Source organism: Monodon monoceros, unplaced genomic scaffold (genome assembly GCF_005190385.1).
Source record: "Monodon monoceros isolate NGI ecotype Baffin Bay Population unplaced genomic scaffold, NGI_Narwhal_1 Super_Scaffold_6, whole genome shotgun sequence".
In the NCBI taxonomy this organism is placed as follows: Eukaryota; Metazoa; Chordata; class Mammalia; order Artiodactyla; family Monodontidae; genus Monodon; species Monodon monoceros.
The window spans coordinates 1,964,614-1,987,600 of record NW_021703783.1 but is presented as its reverse complement, the minus strand read 5'-3'; the positions used below and the strand labels follow the sequence as shown (position 1 = coordinate 1,987,600).

General features: G+C 38.8%; 1 protein-coding gene across 6 annotated transcripts in view; it reads left to right on the top strand.

Moving 5' to 3' along the window:
* Positions 1-22,987, top strand: part of ERC1 (ELKS/RAB6-interacting/CAST family member 1) — a 387,619-nt gene that overhangs the window by 114,698 nt on the left and 249,934 nt on the right. For all 6 annotated transcript variants that reach the window (XM_029204193.1, XM_029204191.1, XM_029204194.1 and 3 more), the window contains one exon: positions 2,850-3,017. In XM_029204193.1, the coding sequence (XP_029060026.1) occupies positions 2,850-3,017 (168 nt within the window). The remainder of the gene's footprint in view (positions 1-2,849; positions 3,018-22,987) is intronic.

Below are 22,987 nucleotides of genomic sequence, written 5' to 3'. Positions count from 1 at the left end.
TGAGCCCTGGTCCAGGAAGATCCCACATGCCACAGAGCAACTAAGCCCGTGCACCACAACTACTGAGCCTGCGCTCTAGAGCCCGCGAGCCACAACTGCTGAAGCCTGTGTGCCTAGAGTGCGTGCTCCACAACAAGAGAAGCCACCGCAATGAGAAGTCCGCGCACCACAACAAAGAGTAGCCCTCACTCGCCGCAGCTAGAGAAAGCCCACGTGCAGCAACGAAGACCCAATGCAGTCAAAAATAAATAAATTAATTAAAAAAAAATAACCGAAAAACCAAAATGGATTAAAGACTTAAATATGAGACCTGAAACCATAAAACTTCTAGAAGAAAATATAGGCAGTACCCTCTTCAACATCAGTCTTAGTAATTTTTTTTGGATATGTCTCCTCAGGCAAGGGAAACAGGCAAAAACTAAACAAGTGGGACCACATCAAACTACAAAGTTTTTGCACAGCAAAGGAAACTATTAACAAAACAAAAAGACCACCTACTGAATTGGAGGAGATATTTGCAGATAATATATTCAATAAGGGGTTAACATCCAAAACATACAAAGAACTCATACAATTCAACATAAAAAAAAAAAACTTGATTAAAGAATGGGCAGAGGATCTGAGTAGACATTTTTCCAAAGAAGACATACAGATGGCCAACAGGCACATGAAAAGATGCTCAACATCACTAATCATCAGGGAAATGCAAATCAAAACTACAATGAGATATCACCTCACACCTGTCAGAGTGGCTATTATCCAAAAGACCGCAAATAACAAGTGTTGGTGAGTCTGTGGTCTGTGGAGAAAAGGGAATCCTTGTGCACTGTTGGTAGGAATGTAAGTTGGTGCAGCCACTATGGAAAACAGTATGGAGATTCCTCAAAAAATTAAAAGTAGAACTGCTGTATGATCCAGCAGTTCACTCTGGGGTATTTATCTGAAGAAAACAAAAACACTAATTATAAGAGATACATACACCCCTATGTTCATTACAGCATTAATGAACCAAGATATGGAAGCAACCTAAGTGTCCATCAGTGGATGAATGGATAAAGATGATGTTGTCTGTGTATGTGTATATTATTATTCAGCCATGAGAAAGAAGGAAATCCTGCTGTTTGTGACAACATGGATGGGCCTTGAGGACATTGTACTAAGTGAAGTAAGCCAGACAGAGAAAGCCAAATACTGTGTGATTTCGCATATATGTGGTATCTAGAAAAGCAAATGGACAAACATAGCAAAACTGAAACAGAATTATAGATATAGAGAACAAACAGGTAGTTGCCAGAGGAGAGGAGGATGGGGAGAGGAAAGAAATAGGTGAGGGAGATTAAGAGGGACAGACTTACAGTTACAAAATAAATGAGTCAAGGGGATGGAATGTACAGTGTGGGGAATACAGTCAGTAACTGTGGAATATTATCGTGTGGTGATGTATTGTAATAGACTTTTTGAGATGTATAGTAACATGAACTTACACTGCTGTGTTTCAGGAAGTAACATAGGGCTGTAGGTCAGTTATACTTGAAAAACAAACAGACTCAGAACAAGAGACCAGATATGTGGTTACCAGAGGTGAGGAATCAGGGGAGGGGAGATTGGATGAGGACAGTCAAAAGGTACAAACGTCCAGATATCAGGTAAATAAGTACTAGGGGGCTTTCCTGGTGGCGCAGTGGTTGAGAGTCCGCCTGCCAATGCAGGGGACACGGGTTCGTGCCCCGGTCCGGGAGGATCCTGCGTGCCACAGAGCAGCCGGGCCCGTGAGCCGTGGCCGCTGAGCCTGCGCGTCCGGAGCCTGTGCTCCACGACGGGAGAGGCCACAGCAGCGAGAGGCCTGCATACCGCACCAAAAAAAAAAAAAAAAAAGTACTAGGGGTGCGGTGCACAACAGGATAAAGTTAATAAGCACGGCTGTGTGTTGTATGTGAAAGTCATTAAGGGAGAAAATTCTAAGAGTTCTCCTCATGAGGAAAAGGTTGTTTTCTATTTCTTTAATTTTGTATCTGTATGAGACAATGGATGTTCACAAAACTTACTGTGATAATCACTTCATGATGCATGGAAGTCAAATAATTATGCTGTACACTTTAAACTTACACAGTGCTGTATGTCAGTTATACCTCAAAAGTGGAAGAAAAAATAAGTACTTATATTAGATTTCTGATTATTTTAAAGTTATATCTAATGGATGGTATTAAACTTTGGTGATAAAGGTACCTGGATACCAAGCTTTAGCTGACTAGTCTTGACATCTGAAAGTAGACCTTGCTTTGCCTTACAGATCTCTAAGTGCATTATGGGATTGTCAGCTGCAGCTAGATTGTATTCTCTGATACAGCAGGTGTCATGTTTGGTGATGCTTATGGTTTTCTTTCTAATTTTGGGTTTTCTAAAGTAGTGTAGCATCACTTGGGAACTTGTTAGAAATACAGATTCTTGAGCCCCAACCCTGCCAAATTAGAAACTCGTGGCTTGGCCTGGCATTCTGTTTAAATCCTCCATATGATTCTAAAATTTGAGAAACATAATAGATTATACCACTTTTATAGAAGTAGCAAAGCTCAACCCCTTTATATAAATTCTCTAATTTTGTCCCCCTTATTCAGATCTATATATTTTGATTACACCTTAATTTAACGGATGTAAATTTTATTTTATTATGGAAGTGCTCACAAAATTTTAGGGTTTCATTTCTAAATAGTCACAGTTGTATTTAGAGTGGTTTTTTATTTGATTCTAATGAAAGTTTACTATAAAAGTATCATTTAGGCAACTGTACTTATCTGTTTGGAAGGATTACGTTCCTTTTCAATTAACCATTTGTAAAAATGTTATATTAGGTGGATGCTCTGCGGTTGCGTTTGGAAGAGAAGGAAACCATGCTGAATAAGAAGACAAAACAAATCCAGGACATGGCTGAGGAGAAGGGGACACAAGCTGGAGAGATCCATGACCTCAAGGACATGCTGGATGTGAAGGAGCGGAAGGTTAATGTCCTTCAGAAGAAGGTGAGGTGCAGGTGTTCTGAGCCCAGGGCCCCGCATCAGACCCACGTCCTCATTCCTACCACTGAGTTGTACCTAAGTGCTGTCAGAGTTTCTCTCTCATTCCTCTGTTTATATTTTTGCAGGTCATAATTGAAACCATTGCTGCAGGAGGTAGATTGTGAAAACTGTTCTGTATGTTCAGTTTTTAAACTTTAGAAGTAAACACTGTTTGGTATCTTCAGTAGTATTTTCCATGCTGCTGTCTCTGAAAAGTGCCTTGTGAATTGCCAGAGTATTCGCATGGGCGTTCTTCTGCCTCTCCGAATCTTCTGGCTCTTACGGCAGCTGTAGGGCCATGAATTAGTGTAGCACGTGGGCCGGGATTCTTGCAAGACTGCAGTTTTGAATAGAAACACATGCTACTATAATGACATCTAATCTACATACGTCAAGGAAAGGAAGACTTTCTTTCCTATTTTACCTTAATCATAACTGGAAAGAGGCTAACGCTGTAATAAATAAGGAAAGTACTAATAATTGTCTTCCCCCCCTTTTAGCTAAATTAAAGGGTACCTTTGAGATAATAGTTATAGTAGACACTGGTATTTATTGTTCTTCTCCACTGAGGGGATAGATCAGAAATATTTGACATTGTCCCAGTTTATTTTTAACCTCTAACAATAGCCCAGGAATAAAACTCTCTTCGCTAAACCTCAGATTCAGCTTTTCTTTTGTGTACAGAGGACCATGTTCAATAGTTGTCCTCTATTAATTTGGTTTTCATTTGCTTTCAATGAGTAAACATAATAAAAATTTGATCACTCTAGATAAGTGACTGTAGTATCTTGTTAGTGGATGCTACTTTGTTTTACATTTTTATACATATGTTCTTCTCACCTTACCCCCCACTGCTCACTTCCCCTTACCGGTTTCTTGTATACGCTTCCAGGCACAGTTTACATATACACAGGCAGATACGTATTCTCTTTTTTTCTGTTTACCTCTTTCTGTGTTCTTCCATGAACATTTTATGCACAATCCATATAAAGCAAAAATTTTGCTCTGAACACAGGTGTTACCATTCCTTTATTTCCCTTTGCTTTCCTTTTTTTCCCATTAATATATTTTGAAACTTCTTCTGGGGCTTCTTCATTGTTACCAACAGCACTGTGCGGATGTGCTACGGTTTATTACAAGGTTTCCACTGATGGACAGTCTGCTTAAAGTTTCTGCTGTTATGTAAAATGATGCTGCATTTAAAAATGGGCATGTTTAGTTTATTCATAAGTGAAGTATATTTCTAGGTAAATTACTTAAAGTAGAATTGCTGGGTGAAAGGATATGCGTTTGTAATGTTGGTGGATTTTGCCAAGTCACAAGTACATTGGTTAGAACCCAGAGGTTCTTTGAAAGTAATGCACATCTTATTTTTAACTAGATAAACATTAAAAAAAGTTTTTCATGACTGTGAACAGGGGTTTGAAGTTAGAAATAACACCTCATCATCCTGGAGTAATCGTAGTTTGTAAAAATAGAGTGGCAGCACTTATGTTAGCCCCTTTATATCTGTAATCTTGTTTAAGCCTTGCAACTTTCTGCTAGTGGATTTTAGATCTTGATTGCTCTGTTATAATCAGTGGCTAAATTTTTAGGCCATGACACATAATAAGAAATATATTTTACATTAATCTGTATCAACGTATGGTATACATGCTTAGAGATACAGCTAAAACAGAATTTTCACAAAATATACTCTGAACTGTCTTCTCCCATTTCTTAAAGGAAATAGAAAAGTGTTAGTCCCAATCCATTAAGTTATTTCAGTACTCACTAATAAAACACTTTTACACCTTGGTATCCGTTCTCGCATGCTCCCCTTTCCTGCCCCCAAAACAAAAACAAGCCCCAAACCAACAAAGTCCCAGACATATTACATAATAAGGGAGGTTCAAATTTGTACAAATCTGTTTAGCTAAAAAAGTGGTAGCTTCAGGTTTTGTCACAAGGTTGGTCTTATTCCAAAATGCAGCTTTTCCCATGACAAGAACTTCCCTGTTGGGAGGATTAGACAGTAGTATGTGTTCAAGCTTTGTGACACTACAGGGCATCATACAAATATAACATGTATTATGCTTTGCCTAGTCTCTTTGCCTTTCGCTGTGGAGGGCCAGTGGAGTAGGCTCTAGAGGGCCGGTAATTGTGCTCTTTTTAGTGCGCTAGCTGCCTCACTAATTTGTCATGTTATAGACTTTGATTTGTCTTAAAACAGTTATCAAATAGGTAGCACAGTTACTTTCAAAACTGGTTTAGATTATTACTGCTTCTTTTAAGATAATGCCTCTAGAACTGTCATTTTCAGTGCTTAGAGCCTTTATGTTCTGCCTGCTTATTTTGTTGTAGAAGTTACTGTACTAACATCATTAGACTCAATGTTCGTGATGTGTTTCCTGGGCCATTGTTTGCTGATAAAATAGAAATAACTTTAATTTTTGGATCCACATAAAATAAACAAAAAGACACAGTAAGTTTAGAGGCAGTTAAAGGTTCTCAAGAGAGCTATAATTATTTGTATGACGGCTTTCCTTTCTTGAGGTGCAGACATCCTCTTGCTCCAGGATTCTATGAGCAAAAGCTTGATTTTCAGGTGGTTGACAGAGGGGAGCTGGCTGAGTGTGAGACTGGGGGTTGAGGGAGTAGAGTGAACTCTGATGAGCTGGGCTGTGGTGATATGGTGGCTTCAGGAGGCCGTGTGAAAGGTGATGAGCCACACGGACAGGATGTAGAAGGCACCATCTGTGGAGTAGATCATGTAGGAGATCTGGGAGAAGAGCGACAGGATGGAGATGAAATGGCCCAGACGATGGTGACTGTGGAGGCGGCCCAGACGATGGTGACTGTGGAGGCCGCGTATCTGGCGTTCATTGAACTACAGGATGTTGGTGATGGCCAGTACCTGTCCACAGCAGTGATGCAGAGATGCACACAGCACGTGATTCCAAAGGACAGCCAGATGTCACATAGGATTTGGCCAAAGTTCCAGGTGTGGGTGATGATATATGTGATGCAGATGGCTATGACCAAGATGAAAGCCAAGAAGATTGGTCTTGGCCAGGGAGCCAGTGAGATAGTTGGTTGGTGTGTGGAGCTTCCTGGTAAGGAAGACAGTGAGAAGCACAAAGACTTTGGTGAAGACTTTGGTCCATGTGATGATGGAAAGGACCTCAGCAAGAGAGATCTTGAGTTCCTGGAAGGTCCCAGATCCCAAGCCTCTGGGGTTTCTGCAGCATTCAGGATCTCTTAGAGGCCCCCAGGAAGAGGCCTTCTGCTGACGGGTTTGGAGGGGGCATTCTAGGTGGCTCTCTCCGTACTCATAGCTCCTTCTTCCACAGTTGTCTTCCCCACAGAACAAGGGCATCCTTCCATTTCACACTGGAGGGCGACATATATCACATGAATAGACACAGTGAAAAGACCCCAGGTCTTACTTGTATTAAGAACACGGAGGTGACTCAGCTGTAATCAAAGGTGGTTCTAACTCAGACGAATCTCAAGGTTTCTCACTCTTGTGGAACTCTGGTAGACACACGCTGAATTTGTTAGATAATCATCAGGTTACCCCCCAGTGTGGACAGAGCTCTACAGGTCTTGCTTTTGGCCTTTGGGCTCTTTCCAAAGGCTTGAGGCTCTTACTGTTTGATGATGTATTCAGAATTTCCCCCACTCTTTTCTGTTCTGAGAAGATTCTGGATTTCAGGTTGTCTCCTGGGAACCTTTAAAGCTAGAGCACCAGCCGATTAAGAGAAGCAGTTCAGTCAACAGCCCACAGTTTTCCCAGGTTAATCTTGACACATAATGAGGTAGTTGTTTTGGTTCCTTTTCCACTGATCATTTCTGAGCCGGGAGAGAGAAATGTTCCAGTTACCAAGACTTGAAGAATGCGTGAGTGTGGAGAACACAGACAAATGGCTCGCTGTGAGTTCCCCAAGAGGAGCATGGGACCAGCAGCCCTCCCTGGCCACACGAGTGCTCTGTGTGCTGTGGTGCGGCCCTTCCCCCTTCCTCCTTGCTTGTCACCTGGTTTTGTCCCACGTTAACTACAACCCCCAGCCGAGCACCTTCCGCTGGGCTCTTCCCTTCCCCATGCCTTTGAGATACCCTCTATTGCTTTCTTCTTCTTCTTCTTAAATTAACAGGCTTTACTTTTAGGGCATTTCCCCATTTATTCCCTGCCCACAGTTTCCCCTTATTAACATCTTGCATTGGTGTGGTACATTTGTTAAAATTGATGAACCGATATTGGTACATTATTATTAACTAAAGTCTGTAGCTTACAGTAGGTTTCACTCTTTGTCTTGTACAGTTCTGTGGGTTTTGCCGAATGTATAATGACATGGATCCACCATTACAGAGTCATACAGAGTATCGTCACTGCCCTAAAGATCTCTGTGTTCTACCTGTTCACCTCTCTCCCAGCTCGCTACCACGGATGTTTTTACTGGTTATAGTTTTGCCTTTTCCAGAATGTCATGTATTTGGAATCATACAGTATGTACCCTTTCCAGGACTTGCTTCTTTTACTTACTATATGCATTTAAAATTCCTCCATTTCATTTCATGGCTTGATAACTCACTTCTTTTTATCGCTGAATAATATTCTGTTGTCTGATGTACTACAGTTTGTTTATGTAATTACCTGCAGAAGGACATCTTGGTTGCTTCCAATTTTTATCAATTATGAATAAAGCTGCTATAAACATTCACATACAGGTTTTTGTGTGGGCACAAGTTTTTAACTCATTTGGGTAAATACCTAGGAGCATGATGGCTGGATATATGGTTAGACTATGTTTAGCTTGTAGAAACTTCCCCTATATTGCTTTTTGTTTGTTCGTTTGTTTTTGACTGCATCAGGTCTTAGTTGCAGCATAGGGGACCTTTTGTCGTGGCTCACAAGCTTTTCGTTGCGGTGCGCGGGCTTCCCTCTAGTTGTGGCATGTGGGTTTTCTCTCTCTAGTTGTGGCGCATGGGCTCCAGAGCACATGGGCTCTACAGTTTGCAGCACACGGGCTCTCTAGTTGAGGCGCGTGGGCTTAGTTGCCCCCTGGCACGTGGGATCTTATTCCCCTGACCAGGGATTGAACCCGTGTACCCTGCACTGGAAGGCGGATTCTTAACCAGTGGACCACCAGGGAAGTCCCTATATTGCTTTTTAATTGGGAACTTTGAAACACATTAGCTTTGCAAAACTTGTTATACACTTGGGTACTCTTTTTTTTTTCTTGGTCAATGTGTATTAATGTTTTGGCTTGCTGTAAATCCCTGGGTTATTCCCACTGTAGATTGTTGCTGTAACTTTGCTACTAACTTCTAGTGTGCCCACAGTTATTTTTTTAATAGAAAAAATAATTCTGAAGTATACTTTGGGGGAGAGAGTTGTACAATCATTGTAAAAGTTTAGCCTCTGAAACTTTTTTTGTCTAATTTTTATGCATAATGTAGAATCACTAGTATATTTGAAATATATTCGTTTTGAAATATCTGAAATATTGTGTAAATGTACTCAACTGTTTTAAAATCTAGATTTTAATGCACCAAGAAGGGGGTCGAAGGGTGCAAACTTGCAGTTATAAAATAAATAAGTCCTGGTGATGTTACGTATGGCATGGTGACTAAATATAGTTAACAGTACTGTACTGCATGTTTGAAAGTGGCTAAGAGAGTAGATCTTAGAAGTTCTCATCACAGGAAAAGAAATTTCATAACGATATATGGTAACAGATGTTAACTAGACTTAATTGTGGTGATATTTTGCAGTATATACAAATACTGAATCATTATGTTGTACACCTGAAACTACACAATGTTACATGTCAGTTATACCTCAGTTAAAGAAAAGACACTAAGAAATGACAATGTGGATTAAAAAATTAGCTAGTTTTAAATTATGAAAGTAATATATGTTCAAAGTAAAAAAAAATTCAAGAAGTACAAAAACATATGAAATGAACTTATCTTTTCTCATCCTTTGACCCTCTCAGTGCAGCTCCTCAGAGATGTAACTTGTTAATAATTATTTGTATGCTCTTCTATAAAATATCTGTGCATATATAGGCATATGTATATTACACACCTTTTTTAAAACAGACAAGTGGGATCATACTTTTTTATTCCTTTAAAAATAAACATATTTTTGTGTCTTTTTATACGTAGCTTTATCTCATTGTTTTTAACGTCTGCATGGTTTTTGGTGTCTCACTTGCACCGTAATTAACTGATGTCCTATAGCTGTATAAGTAGATATTTATAGGATTTTTTCTTGTTTATATATTTGTTATAGTAGCATAACAATTAATGACATAAACATACCTCATTCATGAATTGATATTGTATGCATCTAAAAAAATTGATGGATGCCCAGTTCTCTAAGAAGCTTGTGCTTTTATATATTAAGATGAGTTTCTGCACAGCTTCATCAGACGTTTGTTGCCAAACCTTTAAAAATTTCCACTGACCTGGTAGATAATTTAAAAATATCTTCTTTCTTCCTTCCTTCCATCCTTCCTCCTTCCCCCCTCCCTCCCTCCCTCCCTCCCTCCCTCTCTTCCTTTCTTCCTTCCTTCCTTCCTTCCTCTCTCTCTCTCTCCCGCCCTCCCATTTACTTACTTACTTATTTATTTATTTATTTATGGCTGCGTTGGGTCTTTGTTGCTGTGCGTGGGCTTTCTCTAGTTGCAGCGCGTGGGTTTTCTCTAGTTGCAGCGAGCAGGGGCTACTCTTCATTGCGGTGCACAGGTTTCTCATTGCGGTGGCTTCTCTTGTTGCGGAGCACAGGCTCTAGGCGCGCGGGCTTCAGTAGTTGTGGCTTGTGGGCTCTAGAGCGCAGGCTCAGTAGTTGTGGCACACAGGCTTAGTTGCTCTGCGGCATGTGGGATCTTCCCAGAACAGGGCTCGAACCCGTGTCTCCTGCATTGGCAGGCGGATTCTTAAACACTGCGCCACCAGGGAAGTTCCAAAAATATCTACTTTCTTGCTTAGTATTTATTTAAATTTGAGCATTTTTTTCATAGGGTTTTCTTCGTTTTGAAGCTACATGTTCATGTCATTTCTACATTTTTCTATTAGATGGTTTATTTTTTTCCCTTATTGATTTATAGGGGTTCCCTAGTAAGTGCACTGGCCTCTTTCCTCATGTTTTACAAATATATTTTCTTGTTTGTCATTTTCTTTTTTACTTCCTTTATGATATTTGTTTTAGAATTTATGTGTCAAATTTAGTTGTCCTTTCCTCTGTGTTCTCTCAGTTTTCAGTCATGCTCAGAAAGTCCTTATGCCCACCAAGGTTTTTAAGTAATTCACGCATGCTTTCTTCTGGTACATTTAAAGTTTCTTTTTTCTTTATACCTAAAAATTGTCTTATAAAATTTATATATTGGCTTTAATGATTCAGCTTTTTCTTCTTATATGTGGTCAGTCATCATTATAATATTTATTAAATAATCTACCTTTTTCCTCCTGATTTGAAATGCCAAAAATAAATTGTTTAAATCTGGGCCTGTTTCTGGTCTGTTCCGTTTATCTGCCTCTGTTTCTTTGACTGCTTTTTATGAAAAATACTTAGTTTGTTTATAACCCCCCTTCCTGATTTTTGTTGGTGAGCTTTGTTGTCTTTTGCTGAGTCCACAATACTTTTCATATTTACATTGTGTTGGTTTTTGAAGGGGAAAAAGTCTTTTCTGTAATCGTGACTCAGATTGTTTAGCCTTTATTTCTGTGTTTAAGTGAATTTAATGTTTACCACTGTTTGTAGCACCATGGCTTACCTGTTCCCAAGGTTTACATTTCATTTAGTTCTTGGTTCCCCAAGAACTCCTTTGAACACTTTTTCAAGAGTGGTCCTGGGTGCTTGCTTGTTTGTTGTTTTTTTTTAAGTGTACCTTTTTATTTAAGATTTGTTTTTTGATGTGGACCATTTTTAAAGTCTGTATTGAATTTGTTACAGTATTGCTTCTGTTTGATGTTTTGGTTTTTTGGCCGTGAGGCATGTGGGATTTTAGCTCCCTGACCAGGGATTGAACCCGTACCTCCTGCATTGGAAAGCATAGTCTTAACCACTGGATGGCCAGGGAAGTCCGCTGGGTGCTTCCTTGTTGACCATGCATTTATATTATCTTTTTACATTTTATAATTTAATTATTTGTGAGATTCAGAAAGCATAGAGAATAACATAATAAGTAATAGTAATTACTCAACTTGGGAAGTAAAATTTCAAACAGAGTCAAAGTTCTTTGGCATGTCTTTCCTTGAGAGTATTCCCCTCCATTCTCTCCCAGAAATAAACGCTTGCTTTGGTGTTTATGCATGCACCCGTATCTTAGGTCAGGATGCGTGTTTTTGTACAACCTGTGTATGTGTTAATAAAACTTATATAAGAGGAAATACACATGGCAAATAAATATGAAAAGTTCCATACCCTCACTGTAATCAGTGGAATGTAAAATAAGACCAGATTAAGAAAGCATTTTATACTTACTGTTGTAAGCTGTGCTGGCAAAAATTAAGTCTCACAGTATCAGGTGTTGGTAAATATGGCGACTGAATTTCTCACACAGTGCTGTTGGGTTTTTAAATAGGTACAACTATTTTGGAAAGCGCTTACTAAACATAAGGGTACCCTGCCAGATACATATACTTTAGATGAACTCCAGGATGTATGTAAGAACGCTCATAGTAACCTTGTTTGGATTAAGGAAAAAACCAAAACAGAACTGAGGAAGCACTTTGCATACGTTCATTGACAGAATGATTGAGTTAGTAAGTTGTGGTATAGTCACACAGTGGAATATATTATTCTTTTCGTTTTAGGGCAAGGGAATATTTAGGATAAAAATTCAGCAAAGTGATTTCTTCTGGAGGTAGGGAAGGGAAGAGGGTTGGGATAAGGAAGAATATATGAGTATCTTTAGGTAATTCTCATTCTTACGATGGGTAATGCGTTTGTGTGTAATTTAACATACTTCATAACATATAGGTATATATTTATATTTGAAATATATTTAAAATACCTGGAGGCAGATTTACTTCTGTTTAATTTGCATTGCTGGTACATGGGTGCTTATTATATACTTTATATGTTTCCTTTTGTTTGAATATGAATAATAAAAATGCCTAGAAAATACCTTCTCTGTACCTACATATCTATCTTCATGAGAAAGCATTTTTCCTGTGTTTTACTTTAAATTTATTCCGAATTTTATAATTGTGAAATTAGAACCACCTTCCTCTAGAAGTTTATTTGTATATTTTGAAACAATGTCTGGTGCAGGTGTAGAGTTTCATTTGATAAAGCCCAGCTGTCCGTTTGATTAAAAGTTCCTACAAAGTCTGGCAAATGGATTTGTTCAGCTTATGGTCAGATATGTCCAATGAAGGTGAATGAACGGCTTCGACAGTTTTGACCCTCTTTCCTTGAACCAGAATTTGGCTACTTATTGTATTTGCTGGTTAAGATTAACTTGGGCCGTATTGAACAAGTGTAATCCTCCTTCAGCAGGATGATTTTTTAGATATTGGGAGCCTATATTTGACAGCCCCCGAATCTTATTTTCCTCAGTGAAATATTGCTGTTCCTCCCATTATTCTTACTTGCCCTGATTAATTTCTCTGATGGCAGTTGTTTTTCTACACTCCTTTTTCCTCCATACTTGTACTCTTTGGATTTTTGAATCGAGTTGCAAGAGAGATGATTAGAAGGTGATTAATGTTCTGTTCTTGGCCCTCCCTGAAATGTGGTATTGGGAAAACTCACTAACCCTCAGTTTCCTCATCTGTAGACAGGGTATAATAGTTACTTTGGGGGGGGTTGTTAAATGATGTAATGTGTATAAAAGCACCTTGGAACCCATCAAGTGTTATATACCATGCATATATTAATAGGTGTTAATATTGTTTATTCTTATTACACTTTACTTTGCTAAATTCAGCCAATGATTCTAATCTTTGAGAATCTTTTGAAACTTGATTTATTTAGTCTGTTTATCTCCTTCAGTTTTATGCCTTCAACCCTTATGAATATATTCTTTTTTTTTAAAAAGTAAATTTATTTATTTATTTTTGGCTGTGTTGGGTCTTTGTTGCTGTGTGTGGGCTTTCTCTAGTTGCGGCGAGCGGGGGCTACTCTTTCTTGCTGTGCACAGGCTTCTCATTGCGGTGGCTTCTCTTGTTGTGGAGCACGGGCTCTAGGCGCATGGGCTTCAGTAGTTGTGGCGTGTGGGCTTTAGTAGTTGCAGAATGCGGGCTCGGTAGTTGTGGCTCGCAGGCTGTAGAGCGCGGGCTCAGTAGTTGTGGCTCGTGGGCTCTGGAGCGCAGGCTCAGTAGTTGTGGCGCACAGGCTTAGTTGCTCCGCGGCATGTGGGATCTTCCCGGACCAGGGCTCAAACCCGTGTCCCCTGCATTAGCAGGTGGATTCTTAACCACTGTGCCACCAGGGATGCCCATGAATATATTCTTTATACATCCACGTAGGTGATAAAATGTTGCATAGGCCCAGAAAAGACTTTTGTGGTATATTGTAAGAAAACTCTATCAGATTGATATGTTTATCCAAACAATTCTTAGACCTCCTTTTGTTGTCTGTAGGATTTTTTTTTTTTTGGTAATCCCAGTTTGTTTGCAGGTCTAATTTATTTTTTATTTTTAAAAAGTTTTTATTTTATATTGGAGTATAGTTGATTTACAATGTTGTGTTAGTTTCAGGTGTACAGCAAAGTGATTCAGTTATACATTTACATGTAACTATTCTTTTTCAAGTTCTTTTCCCATTTCAGTTATTACAGAGTATCGAGCGTTCCCTGTGCTATGCAGTACAGTTCCTTTGTAAATCCATTTTCTCCTCTGTTCTTCATCCAGAAGAAATCTGTCTTGAAAACCTGAGTCCATTGGACTCATTATCATTCTGTATAATTCCTTCTTAGAGTGATGTGAGCCACTTGATGATGTACATGTTGGCCTAGCTTTCTAAGCAGTGTGTCTATTTGTATACACTGGAATCTTCTTGGCTTCTCTCCTTTCCCCCCTTACTGAGTACATTTATAGTTTCACAGTCACTTTATGTTCCTGTGGGCGTCCCATCTTCCCAGGCGTCCTCAGCTGTCTCATTCATGCAGTCAACATTGCCTTCTGCTGTGCACCTGGCACTGTGCTAAGTACACAGACAGGATCGTTTCTGCTCTCAGAGTCTCAGGGTTGTAGCAGTTAAAGAAGTTAACATACAAATGGTGTACAGTGGACACAAAGCAAGACATTCCAGATTCGACCTTGTGTGAAAGGAGTCTAAGAGAGGTCTTAGCAGTCGAGTCTTGAAAGGTGTGTGAAAGTTTGCTAGACAGATGGGGAAGGGGTAAGACGTCCCAAGCTGAGAGAGCGGTGTGAATGAAAAAGGGGAATAGTGTCCTTTCCAGAGGGTCACGCCCCAGAATTTCACCTCTGGACTTCATACATTTGTAATACGGATTCCTAAAAATTTCTGGTAGAGCTCTGTCTCTCACTGCCTTTTCTTTCTTATTATGATCTCTCATATTACCTGGTCTCTGGGAAAATTATTCCCATTTCTTACATAATGAGAAGGTTTTCAGAGAATGTACTCATCTTTATTGTCCTATTAGTTTATTTAGGAAACTAATAAGTAGAATTCAATGTTTCTTTCCCCTGGCCCTGAAGATTTTCCATCAGAAGCTTTAGAAATTTACCTGCGGTGGTATACTGAAGTATAACCTTACAGGTGGAACTTGAGATTTTCCTGGAGACATGTCTTTTTATTTTTTAATTAATTAATTAAATTTACTTTTGGCTGCATCAGGTCTTAGGTGCAGCATGCGGGATCTTCATTGAGGCACGCAGGGTCTTTCGTTGCAGCGCGTGGGCTTCTCTGTAGTTGTAGCGGCAGGTTTTCTCTTCTCTAGCTGTGGTGTGCAGGCTCCAGGGCGCATGGGCTCTGTAGTTGTGGCGCGCAGGTTCCAGAGCTCGTGGGCTCTATAGTTTGTGGCACGCGGGCTCAGCAGTTGTGGTGCATGGGCTTAGTTGCCCCTGCGGCATGTGGGATCTTAGTTCCCTGACCAGGTATCGACCCAGCATCCCCTGCATTGTAAGGCGGATTCTTTACCACTGGACCACGAGGAAAGTCCCTGGAGACATGTCTTAATTCTATGCAACACTTAACCTACTTTGCTGCTGCTTCTTCTTTTTCTTTAAATTTATTTATTTTTGGCTGCATTGGGTCTTCATTGCTACGTGCAGGCTTTCTCTAGTTGCAGCGAGCGGGGACTACTCTTCACTGCGGTACGCGGGCTTCTCATTGCAGTGGCTTCTCTCGTTGTGGAGCATGGGCTCTAGGCTCGTGGGCTTCAGTAGTTGTGGCATGCAGGCTCAGTAGTTGTGGTGCATGGGCTTATTGGCTCCGCGGCACGTGGGATCTTCCCGGAGCTTGAACCCATGTCCTCTGCATTGGCAGGCGGATTCTTAACCACTACACCACCAGGGAGGTCCTTATTTTGCTTCTTGATTTAGACACTTATTCCATAAGGAAGCGCAGATGGTAACTCTGCTTTCATCCTTTCCTTGTTCTTGGCATCTGCATTCTCTATCATTTTTCTCACAAATAATACTTATAATTGTAAATTTAAGTAATATTTAACTATTTTAATATTTAAGGAGAATACCAGGAAACAATGTATTACTTTGGCATATTAATTATGCATTAAAAGTCCTTGTTTTCTGAAAATAGTAGCAGCTTTGATAATGGCTGGATTGTGAATCACATACTCTGGACCGATTTTGGCTCTGACTGGGCCACCACTGCCTGCCCATAGCCTTCCAGCTTTCTAGGTAGTATATGTATTTGTACGCACAGGGATAGCCCTGTGCTCAGAGAATGAAATGAGACAATAGCAGATGGCCAAGCATGCAGTACAATGGGATTAGCAGTGGCCTCTCCTTTCCAGGGCTCTCCCCTATGGTTTAAAGTAGTTTTGTGTTACAGTAAATTTCTTATCTTTATAATAAATCACTGACCTGGAAAATGTAATTGAGCATTTGAATCTGAGCTGCATTCAAAATCTGTGTTAAAATTGTACAGCTTCTTGCTTGATTGATTATAAATGGTAATGTAGCTTGGAGTTTAATTTGCTGACGCAGACGTTATCATCTTCCCCTTCTATGCCTCTGTAACTTCTCTTTACTTCACCTTGCCTGCATCTCCAGTTTCCTAGGCTTTGGTATTTAGAGTTTAGATTTATCAGTAGCAGAAAGCTAACTGATAATTGAATTAGCAAGTTTTCCCTTTTTGTGGTCCTAGATTGGTTCTTTAAGTCTCCTGTTATTTTGTTTTCCGTAGGAAGTCAGAAAGAATAGGTTCTTTATATACTCTATTTGTTTGCTGTAGAGTCTTGACTTAAGGACATGTTAATTTCTTCACTTTTTCCGTATCATAAAATGGAAAGAATATATTTTATCATTGAAAACAATATTTACTAATTTATTCTAAGAAAATTAATATTTTAAAAATTGTGCTTTTATTTTTAATAAGGATTAATTGTAATGTTTTCTAAATATTATTTTTAAATCACAAGCCGGCTGTTAATGAAGCTAAGTTGAAAGAAGAGCAGGTCAGGCCCTAATTGGATTTTAAGTTGGAAACTTAATATACTTAGGCATTAGAATTGTCCCTTTTCTTTCTTTCTTTATTAGTTTTTAATAGAACTCAGTTTAATTAAAATTTTTTTTCCTCAGTGGAAAATATGTATTAAAAAATTCTAAATTCTTGAAATATTTTATTGAAAAAACAATGCATAGTAAATGAAGTCTGATTGATGATAACATTTCTGCTGGTGAATATGCTCCATATGGATTTACTTTGCTTCATATAACTTTTTTCCCCTCACTTTTTCAAGTAAACCTTAAGGAGGGTAGATAGTTGAACTTGCAAAGTCTGATTTAACTTCCATTTGTCAGTAGATAACTGTTTTTAAATGATGCTGGTATTATACAAGTGACATCTTACAATGATTGAAGAATTATTCCCTAAAAAAGGGAGGATCTTAGTTCACTTTGTTACAAAATATCTTTTCATTATATGTTCCTCCTCACCATCCCTCCTTTTCCAGAACACCCTTCTCCAAAAAATAAAAACAATAAAAGAAAACACAACATGCCTCATCCCTATCTTCCAATAATCTAGAAACAATACACTTTCGATATCAGTGATTAAAACAGAAAGAGCAATAGCATTGTAAAGATAGACGGGGGGAGGAAAACCTCCCGCTGCATAATAAACTATCACTGAAGCTTAGTGGAGTAAACAGTCATTTTATTTGTGAATCAGGAATTCAGGAAGGGCTCTCTTCCATAGTTTGTCCCTGATTTGTTTGGTGACAGCTGGGGGTGTCTGCAGCTGAGTGACCCACTACCAGGATGGTTGCTTCATTTGCGTACATCCTGCCTGGGTATTCCTTGGCTTCTGGCTACGTGTCTACGTGGCCAGTTAAGGGTTACGCTAGGAGTTGGTTTGGAAGCAGCAGGGGATTCCTTCTGTCTGTACTCTTTTGGTCACAGTAGTCACAGGACCTAACTTGATTTGGTGGTGGGAGCATCAAGAAAAATACTCCACGTCTTACTGGAGGAGTGGCAAAGCCACTTACAGAAGAGCCATAAAGTCGGAGACATTGTTGCGGCCGTCTGTGCAAAATACCTGCTCCAGTTGAATAAAAATGTTGGATAAAGGATTGAGAATATGAGGGCGAGATTTTGTTTGTGCGGTATGGTAATAAAGCTCTCACTTTCTTTTCTGTTGTCCTATGACTTTTTTGTGTATTTCCATGTTCTGCTCAGTGTTTTTTTGTTTGTTTGTTTGTTTGCTCAGTGTTTTAATCTCTTATTCATAGGACGTCTACTATCATCTATTGCTGTCAACAGAAGTCACTTCAAACCAGAAGGAATTCTAAACAGTTTTAAATTGTTTTACCCAGTTGAGGCATTATCACTGGGTATGAAAATAATTGATAGGAAAAGGGTACAGAGGAATAAGGTGTGTAGAAAGGGCAGGCTGACAGCAGAAGGTGAATTAATGCTATGTATTTAATTTGGAGATCATCATAGGTGAGCAGCACAACTGTCTAGATGAAAACTTTTGCGTATGAGTGATCTAACGTGGAAGAGACGCCATCTAGATGTGCGTCAGACTATGTGCATGGATGACACAGTGATTGCAAGAGAATTTTTAAGCCCATTAAGAGCAGAGAAACTTGACTAAACTGTTATCTGTATTTGTGTTATTTGGGGAATAACACCAGATAAATCTCAGTACTAGAGTAGTTTCACACTTCGTTGATGGATATTGGGAACCTTGACTTTTTTTTTTTTTCTATTTTCTTATTCTGTCACAGAAACTATGCTTTTTAAAGATTGACACTTCAAATTAATAGATTATAGTTTCATTCCATTTATATCAGTGTTTCTTAACTGGGAAGGGAGGGACAGTTTTGTCTCAAAAGGGGCATTGTACAAGGTCTAGAAACATTTTTTGGTTGTAAAAACCCCTGGGTGGAGGGGGGGAGGGGGGAACCTTGACTTTTAAAGCTAGCACCATGGGGTTAATTGGATTGATGCTTTTTTTCCTCCCTAATTGAGATATAATTCACATACTGTAAACTTTACTAATTTAAACTATATAATTCAGTTGTTTTTGGTATATTTACAAGTTTGTGCAACCATCACTTTTGTCCAGTTCCAGAACATTTTCATGACCCTAAAAAGAAACCCATACCTGTCACAACCCCTATACTCTGCAACCACTACCTACTTTTTGTCTTTATCAATTTGCCTATTCTAGATATAAATGTAATCATATAATATGTAGCTTTTTATGTCTTGCTTCTTTAACTTAATGTTTTCAAGGTTCATTATGTTGTAGCAAGTGTCAGTACTTTATTCCTTTTTATGGCTGAATAATATTCCATTGTAATGAATATAGCACATTTTTTTTTATCCATTCATCGGCTTCTGGACGTTTGGGTGGTTTCCACTTGAATAATGATTGTGTTACATCTATGTACAAGTTTTTGTATGAACATATGTTTTTCATTTCTCTGGAGTTCATATCTTGGAATGGAATTGATGTTAACTTTACCTGTAACTTTTTGAGGAACTGCCAAACTGTTTCTAAAGCGGCTGAACCGTTTTACATTTCTGCCAACACTAGTTATTTTTCTTTTTCAAATAGCCATTCTAATGGGTGTGCAGTGGTATGTTGTTGTGGTTTTGACTTGTATTTCCATAATGACTAATGATGTTGAATGTCTTTTCATGTAATTGCTGGCCATCTGTGTATCTTCTTTGGAGAAATGTCTATTCAGATCCTTTGCCCATTTTTAAATTGAGTTATTTGTCTTTTTATTGTTGAGTTCTAGAAAGTCTTTATGTGGGAGATTCCATCCATACCAGATAAGTGATTTGCAAATATTTCTCCCATTCTCTGCGTTATCTCTTCACTGTCTTGATAGCATCCTTTGATGCACAAAAGTTTTAAATTTGATGAAGTCCAGTTTATCTGTTTTTTCCTTAGTTGCTTATGTTTTTGACATCATATTTAAGAAACCATTGCCTAATTGAAGGTCACAAAGATTTCCTCCTGTGTTTTCTAAGAGTTTTATAGTTTTAGCTTTTACATTTAGGTCTTTGGTCCATTCCTAGTTAATTTTTGTGTATGGTGTAAGGTAGGGATCCAACTTCATTATTTTGCATGTGGATATCCATTTGTCCCAGCACCATTTGTTGAAAAGACTGTTCTTTTTCCACTGAATGGTCTTGGGACCATTGCTAAAAATCAGTTGTACATAGACACACATGTTCATTTCTGAACTTTAAGTTCTGTTCCATCAATTTATATGTCTGTCTTGGTTACTGTAGCTTTGTAGTAGGTTTTGATATTGGACACTGTGAATCCTTTACCTTTGTTCCTTTTCAAGATCGTTTTGGCTTTTGGGAGTCCAAAAAAAGAAGCCCCCCCTCCCCCCAACATCAGGTCTTTCAATTGATCAACACAGGATGTCTTTTAACTTATTTAGGTTGTTTTTAGTTTCTTTCATTGATATTTTGTAGTTTTCAGTTTACAAGCCTTGCACTTCTTTAAATTTATTCCTAAATATTTTATTATTTTTGATGCTGGTGTAAATGGAATTTTCTTTACTTCATTTTTAGATTATTTATTTTTAGTGTAAAGACATACAAGTGATTTTTGTTTATTGGTCTTGGGTTTTGAAATTTGGCTAAATTGGTTTATTATCTTTAATGGTGTTTTAGTGGATTCTTTAGTATTTTCTATGTATAAGATAATGCCATCTGCAAATAGAGGTAGCTGTACCTTTTCTTTCCAATGTGGCTGCCTTTTACTTCTTTTTCTTCCCTAATTGCCCTTCCCTAATTGTCCAGTATAATGATGAATAGAGGTGGTGAGAGTGGACATCCTTGTCTTGTTCTTTATCTTAGGGGAAAGGTTTTCATTTTTCACCTTAAGTATGATGTTAACTGGGTTTTTTACAGATGCCTTTTATCCAGTTGAGGAAGTTCCCTTCTATTCCTAGTTTATTGAGTGTTTTTTGTCATGAAGAGGTGCTGGATTTTGTCAAATGCTTTTTCTGTAGCTATTGGGATGATCATGTGGTTTCTGTTCTTTATTAATATGGTACATTATATTGATTGATTTTTGTATGGTGGATCAATCTGGCATTTGTGGGATAAGAGTGGATGTGTTTTGAAAGAGCCTTGTATTTTTCACCTGGAGAGATGTGGAAACTTGTTCTACCACCATTATCATGGAGGCAATAGGAATGGACCTGAGAGAACATAGCCTTTGGATAAATGCTTTATTTTCAAGTGCTAGGGCATAATATAAACAAGAAGCATTCAAAGGCTTATAGTGTAATGCTTTGTACAACACAGAAATAATTTTGACTCTTATTAAAACATCATTTCTTTGGACTTTTAAGTAGCTTCATGAATAATTTGAGGATTTATGTAATATGTCCATTTTCTGTTGATCCTATGCCATGTTAATATTCTCAGAGTCTTGCAAGCTCTAGTTTGGAGTGCCCTGACTTCTGTTTTGACTGAAAACATATTTTAAACTTGAAAAATAGTAATTAACAAGTCATATGGAAGGGTCATCCTTTTGGGACAAAGGTTGTTCTTAGTAGTCTCTCAGGAGACCTTGTAGTAGGAACTTGTCACAGTATAGATATTACATAGATAAGTATCTAGAAAGGGGCAAAGGATTTGGAAAAAAAATGCTTGATCAAAGTTTTGAAGCACAGTTAATATTTTCTTCTGCTTAAAACTGCTTATAATTTGGCATGAATTAACTTGCATTGCATTCTCACCTGTGGGAATGCCTGTTTGGATAGATGCCTAGGTGCCTGTCAACTCTAGTTGAGAAGTTGAAATAATTAACCTCCTGAAGAAGTTATTAAATCAAACTTTGATGAAGTAGCTTTTTGTGCTCTTCCTTCTCTCTGCCATACCGATGTGTACACCCTCACCAGAAAATAGCTTCCAGCATCAGACATGTATTTTGTCCTTTATCTATTTTATCTTCCTGTAATTGCCAGACCTCCTTACTTTTTTCTCCTGACACTTTTTTTTCCTACAGGGGTTTTTCAGATTAGACAAATCATTCAAGTTGACCAAGGAGAATTTACTAAATTTAATAAGATTCTTGGGCTTCCATTGCATATAGGTGAGGAACTGTTGTTTGGATCTATTCTCCCTGCATCCCAACCAGGACAAACTCTTACACAGCAAATTTGGTAACACAGTATCTTTGTAAAACAGCTAAGCAAGCAATTTTAAGTGAAGTGGCTATTCGTTTTAGAAAATATTGTGGGTATTTGAAAAGAATGCCACTAATTAATGATTTTTTACTTTTCTCCTACCCTTTTGACAATCTGATGAAAGCTGCAGGTGCTCTTCATGTAAAAATGCACATGGCTCATTTGTGTGGACTGGGATATCAGACACACCTTAAAGGCCATCCCCGAACTCCTGCCTCAAAATGCCCACCATTGGTGAAACAATCAAGTTGCGATACAAGGGTCTCTAGGTTTTACAAAGCCATAAAATTATGTATATGGTTAAAATATAGCATAAATTGAGGGCAATTACAATTTCATGTTAAATGTTATTTAACTAGAAAGAGCACATACACAGCTGCTGGGTATAATGGATGCTGTGATGAGTGACCCAGATCCCCCCTTGAGGGTTGAAGGATATATTCCCCCAGGTGCTGGAAGTATCCCCTGTGGAGATTGCCTTGGCTAAAGAGACCTACCTTGTACAAGGCCACACCCCTCCCCATTGGTATCCAGTGATTGATCCTTGTAGGGTACAAGGGCTTGAATCCATTGCCCTGACTTGGGGCAACTCTGAAAGGTCATCACAGATTCAGAGCTCCCCATGGGGTTGTCTGAATCCTTTGGGACTTCATGGAAGCCTAATTTCTCCCTCTGCACCATCATGCTCCCCCCTGCTCCACTTCCTTTCCACTGGTATTGGTCCCAAGAGCACCCTCTAATTTCTTGAACAGTAAAATCTGTCTCAAGGTCTGCTTCTTGGGAAACCCAGCCTTGTCACACTAGGACTGACTTTTAATACCAGTTAGCTTACTTCAGGCCATAAAAGTAGGCCTGGCTAAAATAAAAATTTAGTGAGATGAACTTGAATTTAGACTTAAACTATGTGAAGCATCCTATTGCTGTTTCCTTTGGACCTTATATTTCAAATAGGTTTCGAAAGCCTTGTTTTCTCTGGATTCATTTGTCATCTCTCAGTCTTGCTTTGGCATTGCGGAAAACCCCCCAAGTCTCTGACAGCTTGGCTTGGTCCCGCAGTATGCACCGGTGGAAGGTGTGGGTTAAATAGAAATGCTCACATGTCCCACAGAAACCCCT